This window comes from Oncorhynchus gorbuscha, unplaced genomic scaffold (genome assembly GCF_021184085.1).
Source record: "Oncorhynchus gorbuscha isolate QuinsamMale2020 ecotype Even-year unplaced genomic scaffold, OgorEven_v1.0 Un_scaffold_3836, whole genome shotgun sequence".
Lineage (NCBI taxonomy): Eukaryota > Metazoa > Chordata > Actinopteri > Salmoniformes > Salmonidae > Oncorhynchus > Oncorhynchus gorbuscha.
Genome location: NW_025747990.1, coordinates 10,001 through 37,599, shown reverse-complemented (window position 1 = coordinate 37,599; position 27,599 = coordinate 10,001). Strand labels below are relative to the sequence as shown.

Below are 27,599 nucleotides of genomic sequence, written 5' to 3'. Positions count from 1 at the left end.
ATGGAGAGGGGGGTAGTTTGGGAGTTTGGGAAAAGAAAGGTGAAGGAGGGAAAGTGAAGAGAGAGACAGAAAACAAAAGAGAGGAGACCTGAGAGAGAGAAGGAACATGAGACGTAAAGAGAGACATTGCGAGAAAGAGAATGAAAGTAATAGAGAGAGAAATAACTTATAAGAGAAAGATCATTTCTTCTTGATTGTCAGCCAGCACATTTACAATCGAGGAAGTCTCTGCCTTTCAAATAGCCAGTGCAGCTCACCCCCCCACCCCCCTGCCTCCTCCTGAGAAATTAGGAGCCTCCCTCCTCTCTCTCTCTCTCCTCCCTCTCTCTCTCCCTCAGCCGCCGTGCTTTAACAGTGTGTAGAGGGAGCTGACAGTCAGTCTACACTGAGCCCTGCTGGATAGTAGCTGTGAGAAGCTGAGCCCTGAGCCTCTTGTAACTCCATCCTACTACATACAGCCCACCATGGATGTCAAAGTACTGGCTGTGTTGGCCCTACTGGCTGTGGTCATGGATGTACCTCCCTCTACGGGTGAGTTGGTCTGGGGATGGTTCATCTGTCTGGGCATGTCTTCTACACTCTTAGAAGAAAAGGTGCCATCTCAAACATAAAAGGGATAATCATTTGAAGAACCCTTTTTTGGTTCCAGGTAGAACCCTTTGCTTCCAGGAAGAACCCTTTTGAGATCCATGTAGAACCCTTTACACAGAGGGTTCTACATGGAACCCAAAAGAGTTCTACCTGGGACCAAAACGTGTTCTCTTATGGGGACAGTCGAAGAACCCGTTTGGAACCCTTTTTTAAAGACTGTTAGTGTGTCTTTCTAGTGTTTTATCTATCTTTATTTATCTATCTCTTTATTTTAGTCATTTTAGTAACTTAGCAAAGAGAGACTTTATGTATGTGTTCTAGAATGTCTGGGGGTGTGATTTGTTCTAGAAAAGGAGGACGTTTTGGTGGTTGTGGAGGTTGTCTTGATATTCTTGTTGAATTTGAATAGGTGTTGTTAGAATAGATGTGGTTGTGACATTTGGCTGGTGTTGCTGAGAGAAGGGATACGCAGCAGAATAACTTGTGGTTATGACTTGTGGTTGTGGAGGTTGTCTGTTGGCTCCTTGATGTTTGACTGGTTTTGGTCAAATAAGTAAGTGATTGTTGTGATGTGATGGAGATGTTATACTCAAACTGGTTGCATTTGTTGAATTGTTGTTGTTTATATAGTTGGATTGTTGTTGTTTGTATAGTTGGATTGTAAAGTAGATGGTTATGTGGATTATTCTGGAAATGTCTGGGTTTGTATTGACTTTGGCCATTATTTATGTTTCTTCTCAGTTGCCTTCTGTTGTAAAACTTGACTTTTCTATTTGCTTTTAACACTTTGATATTCCAACCACTTTAATTCCTCAAATCTTACGTCTTTAACGGCATACAAATGAACATTTAAAACTATTTGTCAAATAAAGAAAGAAAGATCTTCCGATTTAGAGGATGATGGGTCAGGGAGTCAGTGTCCCAAATGACTAAGTCTCCCCCAAACCACTATCACAGCAATGACCCTCCACCTTATCAGGCTCTATTATCATGCTAATCCTGGCTCATTCTGCATACTGCTTACAGCACCCGCCACAAGTGAGCATCTAGCTACAACCTCTGCTTCCCAAATAGAACCCTATTCCCTTATACGGCGCACTACATTTGACCAGGACCCACAGGGAATCCCATAGGGCTCTGGTCAGAAGAAGTGCACAAAATAGGCAATAGGGTTCCATTTGGGTTAGTTCATTTCTTTCACAACCCGCCTTGTTTTGCCCCTAATTAGTTTCTAGTTAAAAGAAAGCAACAATAAAACCCAGATAAATATACAAGTTACCCCTCCATCACCCCGGCCATCCTGTCGTCTTTAATATGCAGTCAGGGTCTCCCTGGCGAGGGGTAGTAACAACATGCTTAGCATAACACAGCAGAGGTTGAGCTAACTTCAATTCAACTCTTCTCTCGGACTTCTCTCTCTCCTGTTGTTGTTTATTTTGCAGTGGATTAATGTGATCGCGGTTTAATCCCACAGTCAAACAAGGGAGCCGTTTGTACTCCGTTTAAGATGTAAGATTCGAGAAATGAAAAGAATGTAAATATCAAAGTGTTTTAAAGTAAACAGAGAGAGTCTTTCATGAAGGTTTTACAACCACAAGGCAACTGGAGAAGAGACATGTATATATGTTCAGCCAATGGACCTCTTCCCATCTTCAAAGACAAACCAATACAAATCATTGTTGGAAACAGGTTATCAACCATTTCACGTTTCATGTTAATCTTGTGTGATATTTCCAGCAGGGTTTCCCTCTGAAATATCTGAATCTAAGAACATTTCAGGCAAAAGCCAGAGTATGTGCTATTGAGTAAAAAGATTCTTAGTTTCAGGAACCAGTAGGAACCAGGGGTGATATGCACTCATTTTAAGAATGTAGCCTACTTCTTAAAGGGACTCTTTTGATAAGAATCTAAGCTTTGTGCTCTTGGAGCTTTGAGAAAGGAGGAAAACATTGGGAGCCCCAGTGGAGTAGAACGATAAGGACTCTTCTGGGATAGAGAGCTGTGTCTTCAATGTTCATAGTGAAAAGGCAGTATGACGGCGGATGGAACAATGAGCGCTGGTTTGAGAGTCTCTCTCTGTGTGTGTGTGTGTGTGTGTGTGTGTGTGTGTGTGTGTGTGTGTGTGTGTGTGTGTGTGTGTGTGTGTGTGTGTGTGTGTGTGTGTGTGTGTGTGTGTGTGTGTGTGTGTGTGTGTGTGTGTGTGTGTGTGTGTGTGTGTGTGTGTGTGTGTGTGTGTGTGTGTGTGTGTGTGGTGTGTGGCAGACTAATCTCTTTTTAATTGCCTTGCATTTGGAACTAAAGGCAGGTAAATGTGTACTTTCTCATGCATTGTCCGGGTTAAATACAGTAGTTTTGTAATTGGTGGGAATGTGTGTTGACTATTTGAGGTATGTATTTAAATACATGAACATGTGTGTTGACTATTTGAGGTATGTATTTAAATACATGAACATGTGTGTTGACTATTTGAGGTATGTATTTAAATACATGAACATGTGTGTTGACTATTTATTTAAATACATGAACATGTGTGTTGAGGTATGTATTTAAATACATGAACATGTGTGTTGACTATTTGAAATACATGAACATGTATGTATTCGAGGTATGTATTTAAATACATGAACATGTGTGTTGACTATGTGAACATGACTATTCGAGGTATGTATTTAAATACATGAACATGTGTGCTGTTTGTCTTAATGGTATTTTATTTGAAATGTATAAATAACTAATAACAGTTTGATTTAATTATTTAAATGAAAAGCATTTTCCTCTCAGAGCTTTCAAAGTGGTATTTGACCCTGAACAACATAGTCAAGTAATCTTCTTCAAATGCTTCTTTTTGCTAGTTTTATCTTCAGTGTAGTTCTCTGCCATGCTCCGCAGGCCAGTTGAAAGTCTTTGTACACAGATTTAACAGAAATACTGGAGTTTACCCCAGTGACTGTGAAGATGATTAACAACAGGTAAAAGTAGAGTAGTGTTGAGTGTGTACGGTGAACGTTTGGTGAGAGTGTGTGAGCTATTGAGGAGACCTGGTTGTAACACTGCGTAAACCCATCTCACACACCACTGACTAGGAGCTGTTGCTGTCCTGGAGTAACAGTGAAGATGGATTTAATCCCCAACAGAAATCTGTCGTCTATTTTATCCTGTTTGTTCTTACAAGCTCTAATATGAAATGAACAAAGTCATCCCAGTTTGGGACTAAAGTCAGCTAAATGTACAGCTAAGTATACTTTCCATGCATTGTCGGGGTTAGAGACAGTAGATTAAACATATTTGTTCTAAGTACTCTGATATGAAATGAACAAATTCATCCTTGTTCCTGCCTGCAATGATTGTGAGTTGTTGCATTTTGGAGGCGTTGAGGCTCATGTTGTTGGTTCAGCTCTAACTATCATCATGCGTTGTGAGCTGGGATTGGGTTGTTTTTAGTTTTAAGACATAGAAATGGTCGAAGCTCACATTCTCTCAGTGTCCGGTACCTGGTACCTGGTACAGTATCTTACTATGTCTGTGGTTGTTGTTTTCAGCTAAGCCCATCAGCCTGGTACCTGGTACCTGGTACAGTATCTTACTATGTCTGTGGTTGGTGTTTTCAGCTAAGCCCATCAGCCTGGTAGAGAGGTGCTGGTGTCGCTCCACTCTGAACACCGTCCCTCAGAGGAGCATCAGAGAGCTCAAGTTCCTTCACACACCCAACTGCCCTTTCCAAGTCATGTGAGTAACCTGCTGGTGCATTATGGGATGCTTTTTGACCCTGATTTTGGGTTGTGTTTTAGAAGACTTACAGCTAAGTTCCTTAGCTTGTCATGTGAAAAACCTTCCACACCCCTCATAAGAACAACTAGATCGCTGTATTGCTTCTCCCAAAAGTCAATGTTTTCATTACAAGGCTGGGGAGTAACAGGGACGTTTTGTAGGAGACAACCCCATGTTCTCCTCAGCCCTGCACTACACTGCACAGATAAGAAAGGACTATGGTGGCCAACACTGGACATCCCACACAGCACACACAATGTTGCTGCTCACAGAAGGGGAAGCTATTCACTTTTCCTGGAGATAAACCAGAACTACACAGGCCCAGTAAAGCAGTGGTAAGCAACCCTGGTCTGAGACAGCTGCATGTTGAGTGTGTGAGTTAGCTTCGCTTCCCGGGCGCAGCACTGAAGCACCTGATTCAACTCATCAACTAATCGTCAAGGCGGTGACTTGTTGAATCAGGTGTTTGTTTCAGGGCTGGACAGACACCTGTTGGGCTGGACAGACACCTCAGGGCTGGACAGTGCAGGGCTGGACAGACACCTGTTTCAGGGCTGGACAGACACCTGTTTCAGCTGGACAGACACCTGTCAGGGCTGGACAGACACCTGTTTCAGGGCTGGACAGACACCTGTCAATGCCACGGTCCATGTTGCTCTACGGGAACACTGCAATGTAGTTTAACCAGAGCTGGAAGAGGAAGCGACTCATCCCACTCCCTCCTTTTTTTTTCTTGTTCATATATAGTCAATGAACTAAGCAGACCAGACCCAGCTGCTAATGCATTGGTGCCTATGGGAGAGCCATCCCTTAAGCAGACTGGAAATGTGACATCTTCGTTTATCTACCATCTTTACTTTAACACAGCACAGGCCTGCTTGGCTGAAACCAGAAGGACCTTGGCCTGATACGTATAGTCAAGTAGGGATAAACTAGCCTGGTTCCAGATCTGTTTGTGCTGTCTTACCAACTCCTATTATCAGCTGCTACAGCTAAACTAACTTGGTTCTAGATCTGTTTGTGTCTTACCAACTCCTATTATCAGCTGCTTAAACTAACTTGCTTCTAATCTGTTTGTGCTGTCTTACCAACTCCTATTATCAGCTGCTACAGCTAAACTAACTTGGTTCTAGATCTGTTTGTGCTGTCTTACCAACTCCTATTATCAGCTGCTACAGCTAAACTAACTTGCTTCTAGATCTGTTTGTGCTGTCTTACCAACTCCTATTATCAGCTGCTACAGCTAAACTAACTTGCTTCTAGATCTGTTTGTGCTGTCTTACCAACTCCTATTATCAGCTGCTACAGCTAAACTAACTTGCTTCTAGATCTGTTTGTGTGGTCTTACCAACTCCTATTATCAGCTGCTACAGCTAAACTAACTTGCTTCTAGATCTGTTTGTGTGGTCTTACCAACTCCTATTATCAGCTGCTACAGCTAAACTAACTTGCTTCTAGATCTGTTTGTGTGGTCTTAGCAACTCCTATTATCAGCTGCTACAGCTAAACTAACTTGCTTCTAGATCTGTTTGTGCTGTCTTACCAACTCCTATTATCAGCTGCTACAGCTAAACTAACTTGGTTCTAGATCTGTTTGTGTGGTCTTGCCAACTCCTATAGTCATCTCCTAGGGCAAAACCTGTTCAGAAAAGCCTGATTCAGCCCAGTAAGACCCCTCTGTTAATAAGATCCCATGTGGATTCAAATGGCGCTTAACTTTGGGTCCCATTCCATTCGGCTAAGCATCAGTCCCATATTATCTGGTTTTAATGATTGCAGTTGGAGGACCACAGTGGAGGGAAAGACAGAGAGAAAGTGGAGAGAGAGTGAGAGAGAGAGAGAGAAAGTGAGAGAGAGAGAGAGAAAGTGAGAGAAAGCGAGAGAGAGAGAGAGAGAGAGAGAGAGAAAGCGAGAGAAAGGGAGAGAGAGAGAAAGTGAGACAAAGCGAGAGAGTGAGAGAAAGCGAGAGAGAGAGAAAGCGAGAGAAAGCGAGAGAGAAAGCGAGAGAAAAAGTAAGAGAAGGCGAGAGAGACAGAGCGAGAGGAGGCGAGAGAGAGAGAAAGCGAGAGAAAGTGAGAGAGAAGGTGCGAGAGAGAGAGAAAGCGAGAGAAAGGGAGAGAGAGAGAGAGAGAGAGAGACAGCGGGAGAGAGAGAGAGAGAGAAAGCGAGAGAGAAAGCGAGAGAAAGCGAGAGAGAAGGTAAGAGAAAGCGAGAGAGAGAGAGAGTGGAGAAAAGAGATGCAGTTACTATGGCTCTCTCCAAATGGAAAGAGATGTTTAGATTAGAACAACAGGATAAATGGCCAGGAGAGGAGAGAGGAAGCTGACAGAGGAGTGTCTCTCTCCAAGCTAGCTCTAGGGGGGATTTTAGACTTGTTAAGGAATCAATCATTAGGGGTCAATGTGATGACCTTTATGTTGCAGCTGACCCTCTCTATCCTTCTTTCTTTTATTCCCTGCGCTCACCAGCCGCCCACATTTAGTGTAATTTAAATGGCCTGGAACGCATTAAGCCAAAATGCTTTGCCTATTTGTAACCTATAGAAACCAGGTGGCCAGAGCCAAAAAGCCAGAGGGGTTTCGGGGATTGGGAAGGGGTGGTGGGGGGCATTAGGGGGTTAACTCATGGCAAGGGGTCAGTAAGGATACAAATCTGGTCAGGACGCACAATCATTAAGAGAAACACACATTTGCACACACAGGCATTAAGGAACACACATACGCCACCAAAAGCTTCCACTTTCCCCTCTTATTCCCTCCAAAGCCCATCCTGAAGTTATTTATGACTGAGCAGCAGGGGAGAGAGGGGCAGAGAGCTCGCATCTCTTCTGATATATCTATTGTCCTTGGATGAAAGACAACAGGGGTAACACTACACCCCCTCATCCCCTCCACCGCTCCCTACACGCCCCTGTCTCCTCCTGCTTGTTGGCATTAGCTTGCTGTGAAGTAATTACTACCTACTGGGTTAGAAGCTCCAGACTCCCAGAGCCCCGAATTCCAACAAAGTCAATCAGATGCTAGATAGTCCAGACGCACACACACACACACACGCACGCACGCACACACACACACACACACGCACGCACGCACACACACACACACACACACACACACACACGCACGCACGCACGCACGCACGCACGCACACACACACACACACACACACACACACACACACACACACACACACACACACACACACACACACACAGACATAAACCTAAACCAGGAGAAACATCAAAACAAAACAGTCACTGCAATCATAGAGGGATAAACTTAAACCAGGAGAAACATCAAAACAAAATTTGAGTCAAATGGATTAGGTGGGCCATTTGCAATCATTATATAAAAGAGGACAGGATGGGGTTTTTCATTTACAGGAGGGAGGGAGGAAGGGGGGAGATCATAGAGATAAACAAACAGGGAATCCAGTTATTTACCGGGCTGTTTATTTATCTAAACGATTGGGATGTTGGTTTTGGGGGAGATTTGGGCTGTGAAGGGTTTGATGCGGGCTGTGAGAGGAAGAGAAGGAGGGAGAGAAGGAGGGAGAGAAGGAGGGAGGGAGGGAGATTCAGAGGTGAGCTGTTTCATTTCATCTTATTGGGGTCAGGGGTAGTAGGTGGAGCCATTTACAGGGCAAATGAAGAGGTTGGTGTTAAATAGGGATGGAGAGTTTGGGGAAGGTGAAATGGAATCAGAGGTGGAGAAGGAATGTGTTTCATTTACAGGGCTAAAGGAGTGATGAAGGAGAGATTCAGAGGTGGAGAGGAATGTGTTTCATTTACAGGGATGTGAGAGGAAGAGAAAGGAGGGAGAGAAGGAGGGAGAAGGAGGGAGAGAAGGAGGGAGAGAAGGAGGGAGAGAAGGGCTGTGAGGGAAGAGAAGGAGGGAGAGAAGGAGGGAGAGAGGGAAGGAAGGAGGGAGAGAAGGAGGGAGAAGGAGGGAGGGAGGGAGAGGGAGGTGGGTGGAGGAATGTGTTTCAATTTACAGGGCTGTGAGAGGAAGAGAAGGAGGGAGAGAAGGAGGGAGAGAGAAGGAGGGGGAGAGAAGGAGGGGAGGTGGTGAGGGAATGCATTTACCTGAGTTGTTCAGACTTTACTCAAACAGAGGTGGAGAGGAATGTGTTTCAACCTTTTGACACAGAGGTGTTAGAACCATATGTTTGGGGAAGGAGGGGAGGAGAGGAGAGAGTGCTGACACACACACACACACACACACACACACACACACACACACTACCCCGTCTCCCCCTAAAGCTCATGGATCGGAAACACTCACAAAAGTGTCCGATCTCGGGACAAATGCCCCTCTCTCAAGTCGACACTCAAGTCAACCCTCTATCAACACACTACAGTCCGCTACAGGTGAACCACTTACTCCCATATACACCCCACAGTCTGTAAATCCCAGGCTAAATGGCCTGACATCAAAACCTCCTTATTGTTGGTACCACCGGCTTAACAAAGAGATCAGTGTTACCATGCTTTGTTATCACTGCAACAGCTGTCTAAGTGGGATTTTTCACCTGTGGCAGGTGGTGGGGGGACTTGATGTGATTTAATGCATTCTGATCCTTACAACTGGCGCAAAGCATGTTTTGTGGGTTAAAATATGCTGTGAATACAAGTTTTAATAATTGTTATTCTTACAACTTGTTCATAATATGTTTGTTCTTGTTAAAAATATATGTTTGGGATGTGAATAATGTGTTGATTGTTCACTGGCATATGTGTCTTGCAAATGTCCCTGGAATTTACATAAAAATAAGCTTGATGAATATAATTTTGGTCAAATAACTTATTTTTCCAGATACATTATGTTACTGTTGACTTTGCAGCCTTATATCATATTGAGTGATGTTTGTTTCGTGTGTACAGTCCAGTCCAGTACAGTAGTTGGTTTAAAGGAAAGTGAACTTCATTTATCTTAATGTGTTTGTTTATATTGACCCTGAATGAGCAGATCGACGATATCGAAATGATGGAACACATTTACTTTTAGATTACAGTACAGAGTTCATCAGATGTCTCTTCAATCTTCAGATACATGAATTATACAGACTAGATTACAGTAAAAACTGTGTCAAACTGAAATTAATGACTTCAAAAATATTACCTCAAATGTAACCCTTTTGAAATGCTTTTTAAAATAAAACAAATATATAAGATTACACACTGTATCTGAGTCTATAAAGACAGACTGGTCAAACTGAAATAGTAATATATAAGATTACACACTGTATCTGAGTCTATAAAGACAGACTGGTCATGCTGAAATAGTAATATATAAGATTACACACTGTATCTGAGTCTATAAAGACAGACTGGTCATGCTGAAATAGTAATATATAAGATTACACACTGTATCTGAGTCTATAAAGACAGACTGGTCAAACTGAAATAGTAATATATAAGATTACACACTGTATCTGAGTCTATAAAGACAGACTGGTCATGCTGAAATAGTAATATATAAGATTACACACTGTATCTGAAATAGTAATATATATATAAGATTACACACTGTATCTGAGTCTATAAAGACAGACTGGTCAAACTGACTGGTCAAAGACAGACTGAAATAGTAATATATAAGATTACACACTGTATCTGAGTCTATAAAGACAGACTGGTCATGCTGAAATAGTAATATATATATAAGATTACACACTGTATCTGAGTCTATAAAGACAGACTGGTCAAACTGAAATAGTAATATATAAGATTACACACTGTACCTGAGTCTATAAAGACAGACTGGTCAAGCTGAAATAGTTGCATTCATAATTCTTAGTTCAAAATAAACCTATACATGATCTATATTTATTTATCTATGTACAGGTATATCATTTAAGTGTAATAAAAAGTGCCACTCGTACTATTCAACTCGCTACTCCAAGGCCCACGAGTCTCATTACAGTTTGACCAAAACACGGCCACAGTTCACCTGAGTTGAATCACACTGTATCAGGCATGTGTGTTACTGTGTGTTACAGCTACACAACACACTGTCCCTGGATGTTCACCAGAGTGAGAAGATTACGCTAGGCCAGTTCACCCTAGTTGAATCCACGTATCAGGCATGTGTGTTACTGTGTTACAGCTACACAACACACTGTCCCTGGACGTTCACCAGAGTGAGAAGACGCTAGGCCAGTTCACCCTAGTTGAATCCACGTATTAGGCATGTGTGTTACTGTGTTACAGCTACACAACACACTGTCCCTGGACGTTCACCAGAGTGAGAAGACGCTAGGCTAGTTCACCCTAGTTGACGCCACGTATCAGGCATGTGTGTTACTGTGTTACAGCTACACAACACACTGTCCCTGGACGTTCACCAGAGTGAGAAGACGCTAGGCCAGTTCACCCTAGTTGAATCCACGTATCAGGCATGTGTGTTACTGTGTTACAGCTACACAACACACTATCCCTGGATGTTCACCAGAGTGAGAAGACGCTAGGCCAGTTCATGAGAGCTTACTGGACTTTTTTTTTTCGGATCATTCCATCCTTGAATCAGATAAGAAAACAGAGAAAGTGGATGCTCGGAGAACACTGAAATGAGTCTCTGCCTAATTCACTTTCTCTCTCTCTCTCTCTCTCTCTCTCTCTCTCTCTCTCTCTCTCTCTCTCTCTCTCTCTCTCTCTCTCTCTCTCTCTCTCTCTCTCTCATCCCTCTTCATCCCCCTTCATCCCTCTCACAGTGCCAAGCTGAAGAACAACAGGGAGGTCTGCATTAACCCCGAGACCAAATGGCTGCAGACGTACCTGAAGAATGCCATTAACAAGTAAGGAGAAACCTTACTTCCCTCTTTGACAAGTAAGAGCTGATCTCAGGGTAGCCTGGTCCCACATCTGCTTGTGCTTACTTGCCAACTCCTATTATTGTCACGCCAAACCATAGGAGTTGGCAAGACAACACAAACAGATCTGGGACCAGGCTAGTTCGCTGGTAACAGTGAGAGACACGGAATGAAATGTGCAGCTGTTTTCATCTGCAAAATCCAAATGAAATGGGAGAAATGGCAGAAATGGGACTGCTTAAGTACAGTAACAACAGATAAGTGTCATTTTATGGCCACCTGTCCACATTGCATTCTGAAATCGCTCATTTATCGGTATGATTAGAACTGTTGGTATGTGTGTGTCTCATTAAAAGAGATGAAAGTGACTGGTGTTTCTGGGTGCTTGTTTCTCATTATGCGTGCTAGCTACTCAGATGGCTACTGAGATATGAATTAAAGACTGGGAAAGAATGCTTTCTGTTCACGCCTTGCAATCCCTCTGATAATTTAAGCGTGGCATTCGGAGCATTCCAGGTCTTTCAGTAAACAATCAGAATTTATCTGGGAAATCAGGGATGGAGTAGAATGTCATGAAATCACAGTCTTTTATTTTTTTATTACAGATTTATTACCTAAAACTTTTGGCCAAAAAAACAGGTGTTACTTTCACAATTGAACTAACTTCATTCATTTCGTAGTTTATGTATGAATAAACAAATACGTGTAAATTGAAGGCACTTTCACAAAATGATCAGGACTAATTTGTCTACAAATAGTGAAACTCATTCCACTAAAAGGAAAAGAATTCCACTACGTTTTACAGTCAAGGAGTAAACCGTATAAAAGTACAATAAACAACAACAGACACACGATACGGAATATTATAATGAATCTGAATGGGTTGTGCAGTTCAAATGTGTGTTAAATGTGCATTCCTCATTCCTCTGGTGATCGTTTTCACCAACCATGCAAAATGTCTGCCTCTTAAAAACACCTATAGTAAATAAATTTTACCACAAATTAGGCATTTTCTTGTTGTTTAGTTCCCAATGTGGCATAGTTACAAAAGATTGCATTTTCTCAAAATAGCAAGCTAAACTACAGTAGATACACAACTACAGTAGATACACAACTACAGTAGATACACAACTACAGTAGATACTCAACTACAGTAGATACACAACTACAGTAGATACACAACTACAGTAGATACACAAATACAGTAGCTACACAACTACAGTAGATACACAACTACAGTAGATACAGTAGCTAGTAGATACACAACTACAGTAGCTACACAACTACAGTAGCTACACAACTACAGTAGATACACAACTACAGTAGATACACAACTACAGTAGCTACACAACTACAGTAGCTACACAACTACAGTAGATACTGGAGGTCTATGTGACACGTTACACACTTAGAGAAAAAGGTGCATCTAGAACCTAAAATGGTTCTTTGGCTGTTCCCATAGGAGAACCCTTTGAAGAACCAGTTTTGGTTCCAGTTAGAACCCTTTTGATTCCATGTAGAACCCGTTTGGGTTCCATGTAGGACCCATTTGTTTGTTTTTGTTTTGTTAGTTGTTTTAAGGGGGCATGTAGAACCCTTTCCACAGAGGGTTCCACATGGAACCAAAAATGTTATCCTATGGGGACAGCCAAAGTACCCTTTTGGAACCCTTTTACTAAGAATGCATGTTTCGAAACCCTGCATGATGCAGAACATAGCATCAATATACCTACGAGCACCGTACTAAGTATTTACCATAAAATGACACTAGGGCCCAGAGTTGTTCCTAATCAGGTGATGTCAAGTGGCCACACGGAAAAATGAAGTTACACCCATGAAACCTCTTCAATCAGTGTCTTATTCCTCTCTTTCTGTCTCTCCAGGGTGAAGAAGTCCAGAAGACGTGCTCAGTAAAGGAGACACACCATCCTGACCGGCCTGCAGTGCCCCAGTTCCAGGCCAGCTCTCCTCCTCCTCCTCCTCCTCCACTACTCAGATATGTAGCTACACGTCTCTGCTCTGGAACACTCTGGAACGCTCTGGAACGCTCTGGAACATTCTGGATCGCTTGCAAAACCAGCACTTCACCGCCAGACAGACCATGATGCCTTGCTGCTGCTGCTGACCCTGCAGCCACCCTGCCCCCCACACTGCAGACACCTCTCCTCACGCTGTTAGCACCAAGTGCATATACCTAATTTTATCGGAATGTGTGAGTACGTGTGTAAAGAGTGTGTGAGCGCAGTGTGTTTTATTTGGTGTGGTTGTTCTTAGTGTGTGTGTGTGTGTGTGTGTGTGTGTGTGTGTGTGTGTGTGTGTGTGTGTGTGTGTGTGTGTGTGTGTGTGTGTGTGTGTGTGTGTGTGTGTGTGTGTGTGTGTGTGTGTGTGTGTGTGTGTGTGTGTGTGTGAGTGTGTAACTGAGTGTGTAAGTGTACGTCTGTATATAAAGTATTTTTCCTACTTTTATAAGAGGCTGTAAAGGGACATTTAAAGTTTTTACACCCGGCTCACCGTCTCAAATGTGCCCAGCAAGGGCTTGTGGGTATCACCAGGGGTGGGCTCTGACTGAGGGGTCATAGGATAGGAACAGGAATGAGCCGTCCAATGGCTTGAGCCCACTCTGTAAGAGGCGACCAATCAGGGCTGGTCAAACATTCATAACAGGGGAAATAGATAGTCACCCTTAACTGATCCAAGGTCAGATGTTGTTGAATCCCTGATGGTTAAGTCTAGGATGGTAGGGAAGGAAATCTTAGATCTGTGGTTAGGGGCAACTTCTATGTCAAGCCTTAACAAGAATTCCAGTCTAGCCGAGACAATGGAGATCCTCAAACGATAACAAAGGACATGCATTGATTCAGGTGTTTCAACTCTGGGGATCAGAAGACATTAGTTTGAACTGATACATATCTTTTCAGGAAGCGAGGCTGTGCACTGAATCACATGGAGTTTCCATTCACAAGAACAGACCAGTGAAGAGCCAAATCAGACGATGTGTACAGGCCGGTGGTTTCTAACCTCTCCTCGGGGACCACCAGGCGTTTCACAATTTAGTTGTATCCCAGAACTAACTCACCTGATTCACCTATTCAAGGCTGGTTAGTTGACAAGTTGAATCAGGTGTGCTAGCTGTGGAATAGATCAAATACATGGAACGACTGGGGGACCTCGAGGAGAGGTTTGAAAACCCCTGCTGTAATAAAGGGAAGTTATCTGTTGTAAATAAAGGGGAAGTTATCTGTTGTAATACAAGCCGACAGCCTTTATTGGAGGCAGACAATTGTGTATTACAGTTCAGTCCTGTGCCGAACAGGAAAGCCCACACAATTAGAAGTAACTTAAGCAACTCAGCAAAAGCCAAGGGTTGTAAGAACGATGGCCTTGTAGGATAAGATTGTAATGCAAAACAGGGATAAAACCCCATATCAATGCAGCTTTTCATACAGTTTGTGTGAATGTAATGTGGTCCGTAGCTGTAGTCTATGCTGTAAGGCATTGAATGAGACACCAAGTCATATTTCAACAACACAAGCGATGTGAAATTAATTTACCTCAATATTCTGGGTATTTACTAACAAATACTGGCTTAAAATAATTGCTGTATTATATTAAGTACAGTAAGATTCATTACATACATTTCTATACAGGATCACATTGTCGGATTATTGGATTTCACTCATCAATTTCATAGGAGCTCACTTTAGGCCGACTCCATCGTTATAAACCACCACATATCCTGAGGCAGGATTTTAAAGCCAGTATACGGCCACATGAAATACCTGTTACTATACTACAGTATTGACTATCACATTGAAACTGCATGTTGCTGAGCTGGGGGCAAAAGAAAGTTATTCTACTTTGATCATTGAGCCACTTTAAGTCTTTTAAATTGGTATTTTTACTGTAATGATTTTTATTTTTGTATATTTTATATATTCTAAGATAATGAGATGTAACACAGTATTTGTAAGTACAGTTAAGCAGTATTAGATGAAGGCATAACCAGAGAGTACTGTATCCCAACCGCAGTACTACTGTATTATCCAATCACATTTTTATACATTTATCACTTTTCCAAAAACGTTTATTTGCAATATCATTAAAAAACATGTTATGTGTCTATCAACTTCATTTGGTGCAGCTGCAACATGTTGAAGTTAATGTAATAAACATTTATAGTCCCCCAGATTAAATTGTGGCGGCAGGTCTAGATTGAACAACAGAATATTATAGAGATACAGGGTTCATTGCCATAGTTTCCCCTGATTCAACCCTCCCTTGGGGAGGCTTATTCTAGTCAACCAATAATCTGACGCCTTTCATCCACTGATGCAAGATGGGCAAAATCGAATAAATCCGGATTGTAACGCCACGAACTGAGATACTTTAAAACAAACATTACTGTTGTCATTAGGACATCTCAGCTCAGGCCGATTCAAATTCAGATTCAGCTCAGGCAGACGTCAATTAATTCTTCATTAGGACCCCTTAGAGCACAATGTCGTTGGGATTCTGTTCTATTTCTCCTGACAGCGTTCCACAGAGTTTAAAATATGAAGTGCCAATAGTACCACTGAGCCAAGACAGAGAACAATATATTTAAGTATGAGCCAGGGGACCCACACATGTTTTCAATCAAGCCCCCCCCCCTCCCAGATAGAGCCATTCCTCAATGATGTGGGTTTCTATACTGTTTTACTGTTGCCATTGTTTTTCTACTGTCAAAATAGAGCTCCAGGTCCATTCAAATCTCCAGGCATCTTAGTCTGTGAACCAAGTGCAGGTGTTTTGGTCCAGAGGTTATTACGTATCTGTATCACATCGTTGTAAGGTTTGTCATAAAGGAAGGGGATTTGGTGATTATTGAAGTGTTTGAGAAGCATTCTGTTCAATGCCATGCTGCAGTTAGATCCACAACCAAACCAAACAACATGGCTGTTACCATTTTACTCATCATATCTGGTATTTGGACCACATGTGCAAATAAATCCTTGCATAAAGCAATAACATCCCAAGTGGAAATGTGTTTTGTCAGAAGTGTATGTGTTCTATATGGGTGCTCTCCCCAGACAATGTGAATTACATGTTACAACGTTCAATTCTTTTGAGGCAGCTTACGACACAAGTATCCTTCATCTACGATGGATTGTTTAATTCAACTCTGTATGTTCACTGTTTGTATAAACCAAGGGGCAATATGATACCTATATGATACTCACCCTCTTTTTCAATAAACATATCAAATAAAATAAAAATGGAATGTTTCATTTCTTCTTAAGAAAATGATAAAGTGTGTATTTATTGAAAGTGGCATCAATAGAGAAGTGTGGTAGGAATCGTCTCCACTTTATTTGAATGTTTCACTTCTCCTTTAGTGTTACTGTTCTGTCTTCATTGCAGAAACATCACAGTTGGGTTTCATTATGACTACAGACTTAGTGACACAAAATGTCACATTAGATAAGACTGAAGGATGTAGATATTTATGTTTCAAAAGAGCTTCACTTAGAATCACCCAGACCAGTTTGATGGTAATAGATGCTGGATCCAGACTCTCACACACACAACCTAGACAGGTGGAATAAAACCAACACACACACACACACCTTCTGTTTTCCACAGAGTCCAGGCCCAGGGAAGTCTATGTTATCAGCCCAGGGCGACAGCCACCATATGTATCTACAGTATACCTGCTGAAACCACAGGCTTCAGTAGGACTTAAAGTGCAATTCCACCTGTTTTCAACCTCATTTTCATGATCTCCAGCACAAATACCAGTGTCAACATATGTGAATATGGCGCATTTCTACGTTGTGTAGAAAAAAGTACAGCGCTGAAATGTTCTACCCGATCTACCCGATGACATCATCAAAAGTAAAACCATTTTACAGTGATTTTCAAACACCATGAGATTGTCTGTGACGTGACCCTCCATCTGGTTAGACACTCATTGTCTTTGTCTTACCCTCCATCTGGCTAGACACTCATTGTCTTTGTCTGACCCTCCATCTGGTTAGACACTCATTGTCTTTGTCTTACCCTCCATCTGGCTAGACACTCATTGTCTTTGTCTGACCCTCCATCTGGTTAGACACTCATTGTCTTTGTCTTACCCTCCATCTGGCCAGACACTCATTGTCTTTGTCTGACCCTCCATCTGGCTAGACACTCATTGTCTTTGTCTGACCCTCCATCTGGTTAGACACTCATTGTCTTTGTCTTACCCTCCATCTGGCCAGACACTCATTGTCTTTGTCTTACCCTCCATCTGGCCAGACACTCATTGTCTTTGTCTTACCCTCCATCTGGCTAGACACTCATTGTCTTTGTCTGACCCTCCATCTGGCTAGACACTCATTGTCTTTGTCTTACCCTCCATCTGGTTAGACACTCATTGTCTTTGTCTTACCCTCCATCTGGCTAGACACTCATTGTCTTTGTCTTACCCTCCATCTGGTTAGACACTCATTGTCTTTGTCTTACCTTCCATCTGGTTAGACACTCATTGTCTTTGTCTTACCTTCCATCTGGTTAGACACTCATTGTCTTTGTCTTACCTTCCATCTGGTTAGACACTCATTGTCTTTGTCTTACCCTCCATCTGGTTAGACACTCATTGTCTTTGTCTTACCCTCCATCTGGTTAGACACTCATTGTCTTTGTCTTACCTTCCATCTGGTTAGACACTCATTGTCTTTGTCTTACCTTTCTGTCTTTGTTACCCTCCATCTGGCTAGACACTCATTGTCTTTGTCTTACCCTCCATCTGGCTAGACACTCATTGTCTTTGTCTTACCCTCCATCTGGCTAGACACTCATTGTCTTTGTCTTACCCTCCATCTGGTTAGACACTCATTGTCTTTGTCTTACCCTCCATCTGGTTAGACACTCATTGTCTTTGTCTTACCCTCCATCTGGTTAGACACTCATTGTCCTTGTCTTACCTTCCATCTGGTTAGACACTCATTGTCTTTGTCTTACCTCCATCTGGTTAGACACTCATTGTCTTTGTCTTACCTTCCATCTGGTTAGACACTCATTGTCTTTTCTCTTACCTTCCATCTGGTTAGACACTCATTGTCCTTGTCTTACCTTCCATCCTACACTGTGATGTCACAGAGATGCATTTTCCAGGAACCGTCTTCTGAACATTTTGACCACAGATCATAGATACGTGCCGTGTTGACATGATGTAGACACTGATGTGGTGCTGGAGAGAATGAATATGAGGTTGAAAGTGGCGGACTTGCCCTTTAAGCCTAAACCTCAGCTTACATCAGAACTGCAACATATCTGTGGCCAGCCTTTTGAATAATTCAACTAGACTATGTGTGCTTCCCAAATAGCACCCTAATTCTCATCTAGGTCAAAAGCAGTGCACTAAATAGGGAATTTGGGTTCCGTTTGGGACGCACCATATCACTTGACATTTCCCCTTTAAAACTGAAGCTTGGTGGAGAAACAGAAAGAAACAGAAAGGTTTTGACGTAAAGGAACGAGCCAGAGGGCCATTAACAACCATGTCTGAGTTTAACACCTCCGCTTCATGTAGTGTTCTGTGTGTGTGTGTGTGTGTGTGTGTGTGTGTTGTGTGTGTGTGTGTGTGTGTGTGTGTGTGTGTGTGTGTGTGTGTGTGTGTGTGTGTGTGTGTGTGTGTGTGTGTGTGTGTGTGTGTGTGTGTGTGTGTGTGTGTGTGTGTGTGTGTGTGTGTGTGTGTGTGTGTGTGTGTGTGTGTGTGTGTGTGTGTGCGCGTGTGTGTGTGCCTGCGTGTGTGTGTGTGTGTGTGTAATTGAATATTCATTAGTCCTGGTTCGTTACCCGTCCATTGCACCGAGGGGATTTAGCACCAATACATAAACCTGTCTAATTTAATCAAGTAGAACCATGTAGAGCAGATTAACGTCATGTTATATGCTCCAAATGGAACCCTAATCCCTACACCACTTACGACCTGAGCCCTACGGGTCCTGGTCAAATGTAGCCCATTATATAGGGATTAGGGTGCTATTTGGGATGCGGACATAGGCTTTCTGTTTTGGCTGGATGTTGATGTTAATACATAATGGACAAGAACAAGAGCTGGTGGCTTGGAGTTTAGACAAGGACCAAACCGTTTAAAGGGTCACGAGTTACGTTTTGGGGTCTTGGGCACATTCAGAAATGATTAGTGGATTTATGTGATATGACCCCCCCCCCCACACACACACACACATACCAGCTGAAGGCCTTGCCTGGTCCAAAGAGACTCACAAACTGTACTTGAACATGTATTGTGTAGTGTGAATAACAAGCACTGGGACTAGTTCACAGAGGATTGAAAACAGCTGTAATGTCCAACAAACCCTCTGAATTAATTGTAGAAACCTGGCTAAGTATCCCTGACTATACCACAAACCAATGCCAGGGTCATTACACTGGACTGATAAAAGAGCACAACGACACAATCAAATGAAAGAGAGATTCTTTAGATGCTCTATCAAGTTCCCCAGCTTCAAATCAAATAGCAACCACAAGAGAATCAGGGCAGTTCAGCATGCACACACACACACACACACACACACACACACACACACACACACACACACACACACACACACACACACACACACACACACACACACACACACACACACACACACACACACACACACACACACACACACACACACACACAATTCAACTCAAATCACCTGAGACGGAGAACATAACGAGGTTGGACAACAAAGTGATTGAGTCCCGAGGATCATGGGTAATCCGGTGTGATTTGGAGGTCTTTACTGTAGATCTCTGAACAACTTAATGCCAGACCCATTGACTAGGAGCTAATAGGAAACAGGTAGGGTGGAAAACAAAGCGTTGTGTGTGTCTGTGTCTGTGTCTGTGTGTGTGTGTGTGTGTGTGTGTGTGTGTGTGTGTGTGTGTGTGTGTGTGTGTGTGTGTGTGTGTGTGTGTGTGTGTGTGTGTGTGTGTGTGTGTGTGTGTGTGTGTGTGTGTGTGTGTGTGTGTGTGTGTGTGTGTGTGTGTGTGTAGACGTGTTTAATTATACCGGTGGGGACTAGAAGTCTCAACAAGAATTGTAAACAAACAAAAACTTTACCAACTAAGGTTGTTAGTCCCTACAAGGGCAAATGCTATTTCTACGGCGTTTAGGTTTCGAATTAGGTTTAGGGTTAGGAGCTGTGGTTAGGTTCAGGGTTAGGGTTAAGGTCAGAGTTAAGGTTAGGTTTTGATGTTAAGGTTATGGTTAAAGTTAGGGTAAGGGTTAAGGAAAATAGGATTTTGAATAGGACTGAATTCTGTGTGTCCCCATAAGGTTAGTTAAGCAAGACTGTGTGTGTGTGTGTGTGTGTGTGTGTGTGTGTGTGTGTGTGTGTGTGTGTGTGTGTGTGTGTGTGTGTGTGTGTGTGTGTGTGTGTGTGTGTGTGTGTGTGTGTGTGTGTGTGTGTGTGTGTGTGTGTGTGTGTGTGTGTGTGTGTGTGTGTGTGTGTGTGTGCAGACCGGAGAGGGGCCCTTTCACTCTCATCATCAGTTCCATACCTGTCAGGATACAGAGAGTGTCATGGCCTCTTCCTCTGGCTGTGTTTTCACACAGTGAGGCCCTGTTCCTGGACGGACATGAGGAATTACATGCTGATTCTAAACCCAACAAGGTTGACATCCCTCTCTGTCGCTAAGAGAGACACACACGCACGCACACGCACACACACACACACACACGCACGCACGCACGCACACGCACACACACACGCACACACACACACATACACACGCACACGCACACGCACACACACTGCCACCCCTCCTCTATATAATATTGAAACATTTACAGTAGTCAACAAGGTGTTACAGCAACGCAGAGCGGGTTTGTGTTCCTTACTGTAAATCCCTTTGGCACGAGTTCTGAGGTGACAGACACACAGTAGGGAATTTATACTGAGCAAGAAGGTGAAAATAATCAAATGATTGAAAAGCACACCGTACAGCTGGGCTATGCCCTAACCCGTTCTGGGATGGTAAATATCAGTCATTCTTAATCATTATGGCCTGTTCTCCACATTATAGCTCATTTATTGCTCTCATAATGGGTTGACCAGGGAGTCACACTGGAGGGGTCTCAACAACAAACAACAAGCACTTGATCAAAGAACAACAACAAGTTAACTTCCTCTGTCACCTGGCAGCTGTCCAGATGTGTTGAAACATGGACAAGAGGACACGACAGAACAGAACAGATATTAATGTAGCAAACTCTCTCATATCAGTAAACAACGATAGGAGGTTGAGAATCTAGACAGTAGTTTTATCTTGTTGATACAGCCCCAAGGGAGACTATTATTCTGTTATTACTGTCTTTAAAAGGGAGTCTGAACTCTGATTCATCTGAGTTCACAGAGATGTAATGTCCGAGGGCCTATATCCTCGAATGGTCTTGTTTGGAATGATTTGGTGTGTAATTGCGTCCAATGCATGAGTCTGGTTTTGTCTGTCTGGTAAAGGAAGTAGCAGGGGATTCTGGGTAATACTGAGTTAATGATGTATGCTGGATTCTGAGTAAGAGGTCTGACAGGAAACAAAGCGATAATGTCTTTGTCATTTCATTGATCTCAGGAACGAAAGGACTAAATAAGAATCAATAGTGGTGTATTGTATAAAACTCCCCCGATCGCAAATTACGGGAGATTGATGATATTGTTTTTCTTCTATTCTCCCTTTCTCGTTCTCTCTCAGAGAGCAAATAAACTGTGAAGGATGATAACGAGTTTCTCTTTCACCCTCTCCCTCTTTTCTCTCCCTCTTTTCTCTCCCTCTTTTCTCTCCCTCTTTTCTCTCCCTCTTTTCTCTCCCTCTTTTCTCTCCCTCTTTTCTCCCTCTTTTCTCTCCCTCTTTTCTCTCCCTCTTTTCTCCTGTCTACAGGCATGGTTTTCTTTTCTTTCTTTCTGCAAAAAATGCTACTGATCAACCTGTTTCCTATAGCGTTGTGAGATGACACTGACCCCTCTTTCAAACCCCAAGGATAGAGAAACATTCTCATTCTACCCCCCTAATCATGATGGATCACAGAAGGTTCCAGAATGCCGTGGAATCTCTTTAAGCTTACGTGGGACGGACCATTTAATAAAAGAGGGGGGGCTTGCGGGATACGAGGTGGTGGTGTCAGGAACTGTGAACTATTTTGTCCTGAAGGAGGCATTTTTCTTCCTCGACGTTGACCCGGGCCGTGAATCCTCCCAGAGTTCTGAAATGAGAAGACTGATCCCTCCGGACAGCTAAGACCCTCTGCTCAGCCCAACCCCATGAGAGCTGACAGCAAACTGGGTGGTCCTGTCTGCACATTTCAGTGTTTTAGTCGGATGTCTGATGTCTACAGGGATGTGGTCTCTCTAGGCAGGGTCACAGAGGAGTCAGGGGTTCCAGAGAATGGATGATAGGACGTGATAGGGTCCAATCACAGGTTAAGTTAAGTCAGGTGGGCTGGCCAGGTGGGCTTCCTATGTCTTCCTACATTTACATCCCTCTCAGCTACATTACAAGACGTTTCTTTGGATTCAAGCATCTAACAACGAACCAGAGAGGACACGGAATTTATAACCCGATAGAGGTGATACGTTTAGTCCCGCTTCTTCAGATCCGAGCCAGAGGCTTTGACTCAAACCAGAAAACAGCCTTCTGACAATTCCCGTTAATTCCCATTAGTGTTTTACTGGAAAAGCCCACAACCAGAAATAGCTTGGACATATCTGGCTGACTTTACAGAGATTACGTTTCTTTCTAACTCAGACCAGTACTTTTAATTGAATGAAAACCCCAGAATGTGAACTTATTCTTGGCACCAAAGAGGTGCTTGAGATCTCTAAACAACACTAGTGGTTATAAAAGAGTCTACAGTGAAAAAGAAGGCAATGTCTTGGTTTTACAGGTGCAACATACTGTATGGATATACTGTATAGATATACTGTATACTGTATGGATATGGATATACTGTATGGATATACTGTATGGATATACTGTATAGATATACTGTATGGATTTACCGTATGGATATACTGTATAGATATACTGTATGGATATACTGTATGGATATACTGTATAGATATACTGTATGGATATACTGTATGGATATACTGTATAGATATACTGTATGGATATACTGTATAGATATACTGTATGGATATACTGTATGGATATACTGTATATACTGATATACTGTATGGATATACTGTATGGATATACTGTATGGATATACTGTATAGATATACTGTATGGATTTACCGTATGGATATACTGTATAGGAATAGATGGATATACATGGATATTATAGATATACATCCAATATACGTCCCTGTAAACATACAAGCAAACATATTTAAGTAATATACTCCCCAGAGATAAATTCTGACAACTTAAATAGAGCAGCCGTTTAGTTGTGTCAAAACAATCCTCAAACATGTGCTGTATCTTCCCCAGCACAACTCAGTACATAGTGGTTTTGGCAGTCTTTTTAGGCCAGAAAGCCTCTACTTTAGATACGTTGGTTTGAAAAGACGCTGTGCACAAATTCTCATCAGTCTGGAGGGAGGACGGGTCACTCAGTGTGTTTGCCAAGATTTCGCACATTTCTCCTTTTGCTCTCAAACTACGTTTCTGCAAACTCACGTACAGAAACGGCTCCTTTGAAATGGCATAAACGTTCTAAAAATGAGCCAAGCATTAAGTATCGATGTGGTCACACCTTGGCTGTCTCTATTTTACGCAGTGACACACCGGCGGATCAAAAAGGCAATATCCCTCATCAGTATAAGTCCAGGGGAAAACGGAGAAAATAAACTACTGCTTATTGTCATCATTGTTTCTCTCCACAGTGTTTCAATGGACTCTTGTCTGTTCTACAGTGGATAGAACCAGACCTGCTTTGAGCCAATCACATGGTTTTCTGGAGCTATTTTTGTAAATGTTCTCTGATATCAAATGATGAATATCCCCGACTGCTCAACTCTCAGAGCCATCTAGTGAAAACATTCTCCTCAAGAGGACCAAGACCCAAATACACAAACAGTCCCAGCATCTTCTAGTGTAGTCTAGGGGCTGAAGATAATCCGGTTTTAGTTGGTAGACAAATAAACCCAGTAGAGAGGATGGTAAAACGCTACAGTGAGCAGGAATTGAGGCGTAGCGAGGTCCGGTCCCTCCTGATGTGTGGGGCATGTGACGCAGGTTTGACATATAAGGACGGCGTAAGGGTCAAAGGTGATAAGACTACCTTGGGTGGTATGGTTAAGTTTAGTCCCTCCTAAATCGCCCTCTAGAGAACTATAACAACCAATTATAGGATGTGAGAGAGAACAAGGACGAATGAATGACAGTTTCTCAGTACCCTCTCAGTGAATTCAGATTCACACAGAATGTAGGCTGTATAGACTATGTGTTCCTTGAAGAAACATTGTGTTTTACTGGGAAAGTAGGAGTTGGTGAGATGTTTTGATGAGTCTTTAGATTTGGAAAATGCCGACCCCATAGTGATGGAGACAAACCTCTAGAGAGAGAAAGAGGAGGGAAGGGAAGGGGTTAGGGTACGTAGACAAGGGATTTGGGGGAGTCAGACTAACTGTGTGGCCCTCGTTGGCAAGCCTTATTGCCGGTCTAGAGACGTGAATATAACTTGGGCATCGTGTGTCTCTAAAGTAATAAATGATCTTGGTGGAAGCGAGAGTCTAGAGAGGTGGACGGGATACAGAGGCCATGGGGGGTCATTACCAAAATAACAAGCACCATTCCACCCCAACCTTATTTAATGTTTTCTAGATAGTCAGATAGCCTCCACACACACATGCACACATGCACGCACGCACGCGCACGCGCACGCACACACACACACACACACACACACACACACACACACACACACACACACACACACACACACACACACACACACACACACACACACACACACACACACACACACACACACACACACACACACACACACACACAGCTGGTAGATCCATAACATTAAGTAGGCCCATCAACGGGACCAGACACACTGAGCCACAGGACTTTAGAGACCCAATAAAGCTCTTTGATAAAGCCAGGGAGCAGATGACGAGATGAACGTCCCAAATGGCACCCTACTCCCTATGTAGTGCTAAAGTGATGACCAGAAACCTATGAGCCAAGGTCAAAAGTAGCGTACTATATAGGTAATAAGTGTGCCATTTGTCTGTGAAAAGCACTAGAAGATATAGTTCTGCGTGATGGTTGAGTATGGAGGAGGGGTCATGTCTGCTCCCAGTAATGTTAAGTCTATGCGAAACGACTACATTCTTTGGTGTAACGTCAACTGAGAACTTTCTCTGCCCCCCCCCCCCTGGACCATTTGGGCATATCATCATATGAAATGTACAGGCAGAACTTTATGATTTCCATCAAAATATTCACAAGGAAATACTGGAGATGCGTGAAAATGTTATTGCTCTCAGATCTCAAGTAGCTGGCCTTACTGCAAGGCTTCTGACTAATTCAGTTGTTATGCTGTTGATGACTTAATAACAGTGACGAGTCCTCAATAACAGACTAGCATTTATGTGGTTTAGACAGCGGCATCTTTGATGACACCGCCCAGATACTGCACATTCAGGACCATTGAAGGATATGTTTTCCCACCTCGTTCTCTCTCTCTCTCTCTCTCTCTCTCTCTCTCTCTCTCTCTCTCTCTCTCTCTCTCTCTCTCTCTCTCTCTCTCTCTCTCTCTCTCTCTCTCTCTCTCTCTCTCTCTCTCTCTCTCTCTCTCTCTCTCTCTCTCTCTCTCTCTCTCTTTCTCTCTTTCTCTCTTTCTCTCTGTCTCAATTAAATTCAATTTAAGGGGCTATATTTGCATGGGAAACATATGTTAACATTGCCAAAGCAAGTTTCTTTCTCTCTCTCTCTCGGAGGACCTGAGCCCTAGAACCATGCCTCATGATTACCTGGCCTGATGACTCCTTGCTGTCCCCAGTCCACCTGGCCCTAGAACCATGCCTCATGATTACCTGGCCTGATGACTCCTTGCTGTCCCCAGTCCACCTGGCCCTAGAACCATGCCTCAGGACTACCTGGCCTGATGACTCCTTGCTATCCCCAGTCCACCTGGCCCTAGAACCATGCCTCAGGACTACCTGGCCTGATGACGCCTTGCTGTCCCCAGTCCACCTGGCCCTAGAACCATGCCTCATGATTACCTGGCCTGATGACTCCTTGCTGTCCCCAGTCCACCTGGCCCTAGAACCATGCCTCAGGACTACCTGGCCTGATGACGCCTTGCTGTCCCCAGTCCACCTGGCCCTAGAACCATGCCTCATGATTACCTGGCCTGATGACGCCTTGCTGTCCCCAGTCCACCTGGCCCTAGAACCATGCCTCATGATTACCTGGCCTGATGACTCCTTGCTGTCCCCAGTCCACCTGGCCCTAGAACCATGCCTCAGGACTACCTGGCCTGATGACTCCTTGTTGTCCCCAGTCCACCTGGCCCTAGAACCATGCCTCAGGATTACCTGGCCTGATGACGCCTTGCTGTCCCCAGTCCACCTGGCCCTAGAACCATGCCTCATGATTACCTGGCCTGATGACTCCTTGCTGTCCCCAGTCCACCTGGCCCTAGAACCATGCCTCATGATTACCTGGCCTGATGACTCCTTGCTGTCCCCAGTCCACCTGGCCCTAGAACCATGCCTCAGGACTACCTGGCCTGATGACTCCTTGTTGTCCCCAGTCCACCTGGCCCTAGAACCATGCCTCAGGACTACCTGGCCTGATGACGCCTTGCTGTCCCCAGTCCACCTGGCCCTAGAACCATGCCTCATGATTACCTGGCCTGATGACTCCTTGCTGTCCCCAGTCCACCTGGCCCTAGAACCATGCCTCATGATTACCTGGCCTGATGACTCCTTGCTGTCCCCAGTCCACCTGGCCCTAGAACCATGCCTCAGGACTACCTGGCCTGATGACTCCTTGCTGTCCCCAGTCCACCTGGCCCTAGAACCATGCCTCATGATTACCTGGCCTGATGACGCCTTGCTGTCCCCAGTCCACCTGGCCCTAGAACCATGCCTCATGATTACCTGGCCTGATGACTCCTTGCTGTCCCCAGTCCACCTGGCCCTAGAACCATGCCTCAGGACTACCTGGCCTGATGACTCCTTGTTGTCCCCAGTCCACCTGGCCCTAGAACCATGCCTCAGGATTACCTGGCCTGATGACGCCTTGCTGTCCCCAGTCCACCTGGCCCTAGAACCATGCCTCATGATTACCTGGCCTGATGACTCCTTGCTGTCCCCAGTCCACCTGGCCCTAGAACCATGCCTCATGATTACCTGGCCTGATGACGCCTTGCTGTCCCCAGTCCACCTGGCCCTAGAACCATGCCTCATGATTACCTGGCCTGATGACTCCTT

General features: G+C 43.6%; 1 protein-coding gene across 1 annotated transcript; it reads left to right on the top strand.

Moving 5' to 3' along the window:
* Positions 1-371: 371 nt before the first annotated feature.
* Positions 372-16,424, top strand: LOC124028198 (stromal cell-derived factor 1-like). Its single transcript, XM_046340311.1, has 4 exons — positions 372-531; positions 4,200-4,317; positions 11,071-11,154; positions 13,053-16,424. Exons 1-4 carry the CDS (start codon positions 465-467, stop codon positions 13,081-13,083), a joined length of 300 nt encoding a protein of 99 aa, XP_046196267.1. The 5' UTR covers positions 372-464; the 3' UTR covers positions 13,084-16,424.
* The last annotated feature ends 11,175 nt before the right edge of the window (positions 16,425-27,599 follow it).

Bases quoted from the DNA above. Each gene is read 5' to 3' on its own strand.
- LOC124028198 (XM_046340311.1), top strand. From the start codon at position 465: ATGGATGTCAAAGTACTGGCTGTGTTGGCCCTACTGGCTGTGGTCATG. The intron at 532-4,199 runs GTGAGTTGGTCT...TGGTGTTTTCAG, and splicing joins GGATGTACCTCCCTCTACGG to CTAAGCCCATCAGCCTGGTA. The intron at 11,155-13,052 runs GTAAGGAGAAAC...CTGTCTCTCCAG, and splicing joins CTGAAGAATGCCATTAACAA to GGTGAAGAAGTCCAGAAGAC.